The sequence below is a fragment of the Alternaria postmessia genome, assembly GCF_024291825.1.
Source record: "Alternaria postmessia strain BMP 2775 chromosome Unknown scaffold_116, whole genome shotgun sequence".
NCBI lineage: Eukaryota > Fungi > Ascomycota > Dothideomycetes > Pleosporales > Pleosporaceae > Alternaria > Alternaria postmessia.
In genome coordinates this window covers 25,593-35,634 of record NW_026260189.1, presented here as the reverse complement: position 1 = coordinate 35,634, position 10,042 = coordinate 25,593, and the positions used below count along the sequence as shown (strand labels likewise).

At 50.0% G+C, this 10,042-nt stretch overlaps 2 protein-coding genes across 2 annotated transcripts; one reads left to right on the top strand and one right to left on the bottom strand.

Moving 5' to 3' along the window:
* Window positions 1-1,412: 1,412 nt before the first annotated feature.
* Window positions 1,413-4,412, top strand: J4E82_010222 (uncharacterized protein; the record flags this gene model as incomplete). The annotated part of the gene is made up of 1 exon (XM_051736438.1): window positions 1,413-4,412. One exon carries the CDS (start codon window positions 1,413-1,415, stop codon window positions 4,410-4,412), a length of 3,000 nt encoding a protein of 999 aa, XP_051583802.1.
* A 2,731-nt stretch (window positions 4,413-7,143) lies between these two features.
* Window positions 7,144-9,612, bottom strand: J4E82_010221 (uncharacterized protein; the record flags this gene model as incomplete). Its single annotated transcript, XM_051736437.1, has 5 exons — window positions 7,144-8,602; window positions 8,650-9,146; window positions 9,219-9,377; window positions 9,429-9,540; window positions 9,590-9,612. 5 exons carry the CDS (start codon window positions 9,610-9,612, stop codon window positions 7,144-7,146), a joined length of 2,250 nt encoding a protein of 749 aa, XP_051583801.1.
* Window positions 9,613-10,042: the final 430 nt, after the last annotated feature.

Sequence of the window (10,042 nt, the reverse complement as noted above, 5' to 3'; positions counted from 1 at the left end):
AATGCTTATCTCCTCTTCGCAGGATTTCCCGAGGAAGAGACGTCTGACAGCTCCATGTCCGTTCTCGCCGCATTCACTGGCAGGCAGACCCAGGTGTGTCACTGCGACCGCTGAGGAAGTATCTGATTACCGTTGTTTCAAACAGATGACGAATTCCTTCTAGGCCCCACGATGTCGAAACATAGTCAACGATCCCCAGTACTGGAATCCAAAGACAGATGCCTTCTCTCTTCCTTCACTAAAAGGCAAACGCTTCCCATCGTAACGATTTCTCCGCGACTCCTGACATGCGACACGCCTACGCAAGCGCTGTGGTGGACCTAGCTCAATCGTTCGCAGCTATCGATAATCACGCGATTCGGAGCAGGCGCTTCATGTTTGGACTTCCGCACCTCTCATCGTGATCTTTCCGTCTTGGTCAACAAGCACAGTCCGGCAACCTGCGTTATTCATTATTTGCTATCACTGCTAAATCAGTGTTGAGCGGTGCTTTGACCGCCTGTGAGATTCGATGCGCAGTTCTCAATTTCCTGGCTTCGTTTTGCTCGCCGCTCATTATTTCGCTTACTGGCCAGTAGGATGAGGTGCCCCGAAATGCACGAAATCCTTCCGACGCGGATCGGTTCCTGGATCGACAAACACGCGAATCTGACAGGAACCGCCGCATCTTTGCATATAAAAGCAAACCTCGTTCCCGGGCGGTTGTGATGACGCCTATTGACAGTTGTGGCTTCAGGAAGCATTTGCCGTGGTGTTCGATGAGAGGAAAGCACATGCCATGCTGCCGGGGTAAGCTTGTTGCGCCGGGCGTCAGCTGTCGCAAAACACGAGTCTTACTGCTTACTCGTCCCCGGCGCGTAACAAAATCTCGCTCCCCATCTCTGTCTCCAGTGACATGACAGGATGACACGAGGATAAAAGTAACATCTCACGATCTTCGATTAGCATAAATTTGTTGAACAGAGTTTGGTTATCTCATGTAAAAATGGACGCCAATCTACGTGGAGTATACACGTCTTGCGCATGGCCCTAAACGAAACCTTGAGACCAAGCTCGAATTGCTAGGTGGCTTTGTTCATGCAGTGTCGTAGTGATAATCGCCTGTACCCATCACGTTGATACCATTTCATCTACAGACGCTTTTGCTCTATGTAGTGATCAAGGACTGACATCAGTCACTACATACCACTAAAGTTCAATGACTACGTCTTTTTTTTTTACCGACACACCAAGGCTCGACTGTTCATTGTATAAAAGCTCTGTCTGGAGTCCGTGACTGAAGTCATGCAGCCGCGTTGCAGGAGAAAGTCGTTAGGGACGCTGAAGATGCTGCCATGCCAGTTTTGCGTGAGTGAAAACACCCCGTGGACGCGGAGAAAACAACGCGTGTTGACTCTTAACGCCGACCGCCGATGGTAGTCAAACAAACAAACATCAACACGACAACATGCACACATAGCATTAACGTAGCGCATTACGGCCAAGTCTACCCGCAAATATTGCTCCCACATGCATTAGACGATATACTTATCTCGATGTCGACCGACGACACGCTGCCATGGACGACTTCCAGGTGCAATCGCCTGTTGCGACCGCTTTCTTCCAAACTCACGAAGCTGCGCAAAGAGCTTGAGCGACCACGCACCGCAAGCGCCGAGACACGCAACGTATCCTCTGCCTTTGCGATCAAAGGCTCGCCCCAAAAGACAACCAACTTCACCCGACCAGCAAACAAGCCACGAGGCTTCGAGAAGGCTAGAGATCCGGACTGGAGACCCGGCGCGAGGCCAGGCACAGGCAAGAAGACAACATACGGAGGCCGAGGTCGTGGAAGGGTGCCGGATCTGCAGAAGAGCGGCTCCCACAATGGCAATGCCAATACTTCGCGACCAGGCGAGATCGCCTTCACGCCTCTGATCTCAAGGATGGGGGGGCAGCTGCATAGTAGCCCACAAATACCAATCTCGCCATTGCGCAGGTACTCAAAGATCAAGGGCCCTCTTCTGGCTCCCGTAAATTCGCCTGCGATACATGTGTCGGACGAGATCCGCAAACTTGTACAAGGACTATCCGAAGCCTACGCAAACATTCTACAATCAACTACAACGGGTGGTGAAGCCAGGTGGAAGGGCACAAGGTCGCTCATGGGCGCTTGTTTGAGGAAGCTGCCAGCATACATTGAGCTTGAGGAGCACTTTGCGAAGCTAGACCGGCTCGAGGAAGACGGTGAAGAGGAAGATCGGGACATCGTGAACGAGATATACGAACACCTGGAAACGCGATTCGAACAAGAGCATGGTCAAGGCTGGCGTCCTTTCAAGTGCGTTGTCCGAGCGCATGCCACGACATTAATATGCGACGCCATCATGGATAAGGTGTTCGGCCTAGACAATGTGTTGGTCCTTGTAACGCATTGTTTGAACTCTTCTTCGTGGGATGAAGCTGAGAGGTTATTATTAGCCTATGCTCCTCTTGTTGACTCCGTACCAATACCCATCAACACACGAGCAGACCTATTCGATCCTCAAAGATCATCCTATCTTCATTCAGTGGGGAACTTTGTTCGCCACACAGGACGTTATCGCTTGCTCTATGATCTCCTAGATCATATGGTTGCCCTCGAACTTCTGCCTCTCGAGTGGCTTGCGACCGACTCTATGCGCCCGGTATGGGATCGACTTGTTCGAACGATAACCGAGAACGATCATCGGACGCTCCGGAGTGCTCACCAGTTCTTCGAGACGGTTACAATCGCAAGCATGGGGCTACCGGACGCGCGGCTGTTAGAAGATGAAGTGTCTGGCTTCATATCACGGCGATTCGTACCATCGTCTCGAAAGGAGCTTCGACAGGCGCTTGAAACTACCTTCTCAAGTCTGCTCACGGTGCTGTGTAGTATTGCCTTGGTCAACATCAATCGTGACGACCTTGCAGGCCAAGAAATTACCCAGCGAATTGTGTGGGTGCTAGATGCGGTTGTCATCACAATATCTACCCGTGGAAATATTCAGGATGAGCTTAGGCTCCTCGGCGCAGACGTAGATGATGTCCAGATTATGGCGCAGCGAGCTATCTGGATACACTTCGCGTCGTTTTTAGTACATCTGGAAGGTTGTGTGTGCTCAGGAATATCACCGCTCGATTGCTCCACATCCATCGAATTGGTCGACTGGATAGCGGACCAGTATGCGTCGAGCAACATCAACCTTGCGTTGACATTTGCAACTCTCCCATCTTTATTCTCTTCGATCGCACGCGGCACAGGGCGCATCTGGAAGGACGATGGCTTTGACCAGCTACAACGACTCGTCACAGCACTGATGACTACCTCTGCTCGCAGACTACCTCATAAACTATGGACGCTGAAGCGACTAGCATTAGAATCGGCTAGGGAATTTGCCCAAGGCACTGGTGACGGCGAGCATATGACCTACGTACGTAATATCGAGAAAATAATGCAGACACGAGGTCGCCTTGTCATCATGCACTCTCCACAGAAGAACGAATCACCCACTACTAGTGGTGGCTTCAGGTGGGAGGAGGGTATTGGCGAGTGGGTTACTTGCACACCATTTGTCAAGCAGAACATAAGCCACTCAGCAAGAAAGCCAATCCGAACGTTGGAACTTTTACCAACTCCCATGCAGTCGGAAGATGATACGACAGAAGCTCCTGATGTTGAAGATCATCTTCCAGGTGGCACACCGGACACACCAATATACGAGATCACGTCCTTGGAATATTACGGCGACCAAGTCCTACAGTCATCGCCTATTAAGAAGAGACCACGGACTTCCGCATCTTCGCTTGGAAAACGCATTCGCGCACCATCACCAAAGGTCGTCATACCTATGAAACGGACAAATGTAACACCCCCGGATACCCCGCCTTTCAGGTACTACTCTAAACTCCCTAATGAGGAGCAAGATAGTCCGAGACGATCTCGGCGCCCGCGAAAGGAGTTAAAGGCACTGCCTCCTCGAAGATGTTCAGAACGTTTTCGAACCTCACTCCAAAGCGGATTACATGATTTGAAGAGACCCATTTACGTTGAGCCGGCGCTTGAGGTCAGTCATAGCGACGCTGAGGTCCAGAGCATCTCGCAGGACGATTCGGACTACTCACTAGTGTCAGTGGAGGAGGTTCACCCTAAGATTTTCCAAACTAAAGCTCTCCCATCACAACGCGCTTGTACACGTGGCTCCCACCCCATCACTTCTACTGTTAACAACGACGATAATACATCCGAACGCGATGAGCTTGGTAGATCGCCAGCTCACCCTCGCTCTCAAATGCGGAATCGAACGAGCGCCCGCCAGGGTATTCAACCACGCAGGCAGATGTGGAAGGCAGGCCAAGGCATGATGGCTGATGTCAACGACGACAGTGAAGACGAGTTGAGTTTCTGTTAGGTATGGAATTCTCTTTTGCCTACTGTTTCCGACGCGTGCGTGCGCTCAGATGGCGTATTCTAGGGTTTTGTTGTGTTCGGTCAGTGTTGTATTATCTCGTGCGTTTTGTATTGATACCCCATACTTTTATATTTTGTGATCAAGTTAGTTTGAATAAAGTGTACGCCCCTCATCCCTTCTTCATGTACATGTTGGGGCAGTTTACCTGCCGAACTGGCTCAACTGATGCATATACACAGTGGTCCCTATAAGTAAGAGCTGTTTTTTTTTTTGAGAAGCGAAAGCCTCAATACAATGCGGACACGACGAGTTTGCCTACCATCGAATAGGAACGACCTGTAGTTCGACAAGCGGGAGTAGGTGCTTGGGACAGGAGCGAACCCGCCAAAAACTGAAAGATAATTCTCATGCCGCCAAAACGATTCGAGGGGCCTGTTGGGGGATTTTGGCAAACCTCTACAGCAGTGCTACATAAACAAGCTCTTCCAGCGATATAACCTGTGGCCGCTTACGGTTGAAGCCCTAGGCCGCCATCATTCAGATATAGAACGGAGTGACCCTTTTCACTGCCGAATTCCTAACTGTAAAACCCACTTCCAGACGGCTGGACGATAGACAGTCCACGCTGCAAAAACCCATTTTCCAGAGTGGGCAAGACTACTAGAGAGTCTACCTAGCAGTATAGAAGTTGCCTTTAGAAATCGCAGCGAGGCTCTCAACAAAAAGACTAGAGATATACAAGGAGAATTTGTAGATATCGAGAACGCATAGGAAATAGACAACAGCGTGAACCAGAGAGAGATACAGCTCAGCTGGTCAGAGAAATTAGGCAACAATCTTGCACGGGAGTCTTGAGAAAAACGAGAACACAGCAAACCTTGGCTTAAGTTCATGGTACATTTACACCCATCAGGGCGGCGTGTCGAGGGACATTAGGATATTAATGAAACAACAATCTTCTTCTCTTGCACTCTGTACATGGCGTAGCCCTTGCGACAAGTCTACTCTACACAGTAGAACAGAGCATTAGTGTAAAGCAAAGTGCTTATATGCTCAGAAATACAGAGCGATAAATAAAATCTTCTAGAACGTTCATATTCAGCGAATCAAAGACAAGCTCATCATCAACTAATGCATATCATAATACTTAATAACGTTATTAGAACAGAAGGACGCATGTCCCATCGTACCAAACAACCTCATCGACACTGCCATCAAACTCTCCTCCCCCTTTCGCCTAATGTGTTCATCTACGGAAAACAGCAAGATGCGCGAAGAGCATTGTGATCTATCAGCTTCCTTGCTTTCACTTGGTCACACCACACTGCTTTGTTCCTCCACACGCTCGAAGCCAATTAGAAATGTGGGGCGCATGTGTGCTGCATAACCTTCTCAAACCCTCTCCTCTTGGCAATTTATGTTACCCATATGTGATAAAGGAAAAAGCAGAAAGGACGCCGCATGACGCGGTGAGGGACAAATTGTGAGGGGATTGTTGGGTGCACACAGAGTAAGGACGTATAACTAAGATCGATAGTCAAGGAAAAGGCTTGGAAAGCAGATGATATTGCGAATGTAACTTTCGTTTTATTGTTGTAACATCCTTGCCACTATGCATTAGTATCGTAGTTTGTCATGTAAGTATCACTATACGTATAAGCGCATACGTTCTGGATAAATCCTGCCGAAGCCATGTATTTTTTATTGTTTACTCAAATCTGCATCCTGTAATCCAGACCATATTTTGTTCTTCGTCAACGACAGTGTGATACTCGATACCGTTATGGTTACTGTGTCGCACTTCAGTGTGAAATTGTCAAGCGTTAAGGACAGGCGTCAGATCGAAGGCCGTCGTGGCGCGTAGTAAGAACTATTGTCGAGAGGATGGATTTCTGTACAAAATTTATTAGCAACGAAGTTCAATGTGAGATATGCGGTGGATGCGCCACGACGGGTCGTGTGAGATAAAGGCAAAGGAACATACAGTTGCAGTTGCAAGCTCCCGGTGCGCAGCCGCAGTCGGCGCAAGTGCATCCAGAGTTTCCGCAGCCGCCCTTCATTTTGATGTGTATTGGGAGAGGTTGAAAGTTTGGGTTGATAATTGAAAGAGTGGTGTCGTTCTGTTGCTTTGATCGTTTGCTGTAGAGAGAATCAGTCGGAGGGGTAGAAGCGGGGCAGGCCTTTTATATCTCAGGGCTCGGTGACATACCACTTCCGGAACTAAAGATGCGACACCGATAGCCGCACTTACCAATGGACCCTACGCTATGACACGGGCTCTTTTCCAAGTTTGCTATTAGGCGGGTCATCGGCGAATCATGGGTAGGAAGGTGATGTATGTAGTGGCTGTGGTGGCGAATCGAGCGGCTGGATGAGGTGTCGGCGCAAGCATGTAACCTGATTTGAGCAAGTTACGTGGGAGCTAGTGTGTAAGCTTGTCGGGTGGGGCGTAGACGGTGCATGTGCCACCGGGATGTAGACAACACTGTAGACACCCTGGAATATACGAATGCGACGTCATTTCGTTATCATGTCCTGTGTACTTTCTCTTGTTTGCCAGCGAAGTCGTCGAGTTGTGGCTTTACATGTGGCGACGATATGGCATGATGGAATAGCCGTATTCTGAGCATCCAATGTAAGTGGCCAGACATATTGAAATACCGAATCTGTTGCGCAGCCTTCAAGGCTGTTCATGCGCCTAGGGCACTCAGCTTCGATGCGTGGGATACGTTCAAATCACGCCTCTTTTCCCCATGTTGGCAAGATCGATCACCTCCTCTTCCACCTCATTCTCTACCGTGTGCTTCCCTTTCGCATTCTTGCCGCCCTTAACCCCACTTTTGTTATTCACATTCCCTCTCTTTCCATCCTTGATGCTACCCTCATCATCGTCATCGTCTCCAAACAGAAAGCCTTTGCCCTTCATACGTCTCTTCTCATCAGATGAGAAGGTTGAGTGCGCAGCACCGGAGGCGAAGTTTGAGGATGCCGAGTCTTCACCAAGCATCCAGGAAAAATTTGAGGATGTAAGATGCGGCCGTGACGGGGGAGAAAGAGTCGAAGCGAGCTTTGACGGGGGAGATAATGTGCGGGCCGGCGGTGATGTGGGGCGGGAGCTTAGCGGGGTAGGGTTCCTAGAGTTGGCTCTCAATGGAGTGGTCGACTGAGATGTCGTGCTCAAAGACAGAGGTGGAACACTGGAGGCTTGCCCCGACGACATCGGAGATTGAGGAGTCGGAGAAGCCAAGCTGATTGCGGCTTGTGCAGTTGAAGCTTGTTCCGTTGCTTCATCGACAGGAAGTGGCAAGGAAGAGTCATCAAGATAGACTTGAACGAACTGCACTTTCGCGATCGCAAGGCTAAGGGCTTCCATTGCTTCTTTCCCCTTTTCATCATCTTCTTTTGCTTTTTGTGCCTCATCACGCTCCCTGTGATACTCCCACAAATCTCCGACGGCAACTTCTAACATCTTAGCTAGGCTCTTGTTCCTGCGATCCAGCTCTTCCATCTTCTTGAAAGTGTTGGCTGAATGTACCCTTTCAAGGGTTGGTCGCCCGCTGGCAGCGGCTGTACTCGGTTGACCGGGCTTTCGGAACTCTCTCCCTCCAGAGCGTGGTGTCGACTGGCCGGAGTTTGTCGCTGACTGGTAAGCTTCGACGTTCTTCCTCACTTCACCTACTGCATCCCGTAAGGCTTTCCCTACACCCCACTGCGAACCACGATCTAGCACATTTTTGGCAGCACCTTGTATCAAGGCCTCGAAACCAGCGCCCTGTTGGGTCACAAAACTCCTTGGTGACCCGATGCTTTGGCGCGTTCGATTGGAAATGAATGAAGGCGATGGCGACGGTTCGCGGGCGTTGAATTTTGGCTCGGGCTCAATGATAGGTGCTTGCTTGCCATATCGCGTGATGATTTCTGCGCCACCAGGTGGAGTAAGGTGATCGCGAAGGTACAACGCGTCCTTTATGAACGTATATGGGGGAGTAGCTGGTTCGGGATATCTCAGTAGAAGTGCAAATGCTTCATTTGTGTCAGCTGCCATCAGCTCCCATCGTATACGCAACAGCATAGCTATTGAAATCATGTCAACGAGCTCTAGCGTAGAGTCTATCGCAAAGAGTGCGTCCCACATGTCGAAGACAGCATCGAGTGAGAACTCTCGTCCGAACAGAAGGCGTATCCAGCGTCTATTTCATGTTAGACTAGTCAAGTACAGATGCATGTGGTAGCTTACAGAAGGAATATCTGAGGCACGATCTCCAGCTTTACGAGGTGGGTATGCAGTTCTGGGTCTACCTTTGGTAAGCTGCCTTCAAATATCCTAGAGCTTCGTGCAAGCATTGGTGTATCCTTGGTTGTAGATCCAGTTTCAGCCGGCGCGTAGAATGATTTTGCTGTTTGCATGATGATGGAGAAGAGCATGTGCGTATCATGCTCAATGTACTCCGAGTCCAACATCTCGGCGAGACTGTGATCCATTGCGGCAGTGTTCCCACCGGTCGCGTCTATCGCATCTCTTTCCACAACCCACAGCAAAGGCGCGAGTATCTCGTGCATGCCTTGGCGATATCCTATATCAGGATGCATTTTGCACCAAACAAACAGTATATCCAGCATCATGTTCTGAGTGGCAGGCTGGCGGAAATACACATTGTCCGGCATGCATCGCTCAATATCCTGGAATATCTCGGCACGGAGTTCTTCGTCGGCACGGAGGGCTACCCATGGTGACTTTTAACACTTAGTACTTGTCAATAAGCGATATGTCTGATGGCGGCGTCGGCCTGTCGCAGGTGTACACACCTCTGATAGTTCGCTCAATGGGTCGACCGAGGACTCGAATTCGTCTGGGTTTCGTATGGCACGGAGGTAGTGTGATCGCAGAGAGTTATACGTCTTGCGCGCATGGCTGAGGTGGGTAGGCCACGACGAGCGATCAAGCGTTTTGAAAACGAGGAAGATCTAATCTTGCCATGAGCGTTGAAGGGAGAGGAAAGGCGCAGTGAATGGTACCTTCCAACAAACGGACCGGAGTCCTGCGGTGATCTGGGGTTCTTTGTGCGCAGAGACGTGAATCTTGAGGTCGGTCAGGGAGTGGAAGTCGTCGAGCTGCCGCCAGTGCTTTCTGTGCAAGGTTAGAATTGGAATCACATAGACGTACAATGATAGCTCACTCAGCTTCGGATACGGAGCGCATAGTGGAATATTGCAGAGAGCAGTGTGAGTACTGTGTCGGCAACGTCCAAGCACCCTGTTGGTAGCTCTGCGCTGTGATGCAATAGCACGCTGCGGGGCAATTCGAGCCGACCGAGACGTCACGTGGTACATGGGACGCTCGAGCTCACCCTAGGTATCACGGAACGCTTGGAAGATACGCATGGTAGTGCATCCGACGTGTTTGCTAGGATGCCGCTTGTAAACGCGTTGTTGAGTCAGGGTCAGGGTCCGTTGTCTGTGTTGCATCTGGTTGCTAGAGGGAACGATAATAGATCACGACGTCACGTAACTGCATGACACGAATACGATCGAGGCACAGTACTGTGTAGCATCGGACGATGGTGTCTAGCATATCTGATAGCCTAGTGCGTAGTGACTTTCTAATTCCATCTCCACACTACGCTCGCTAA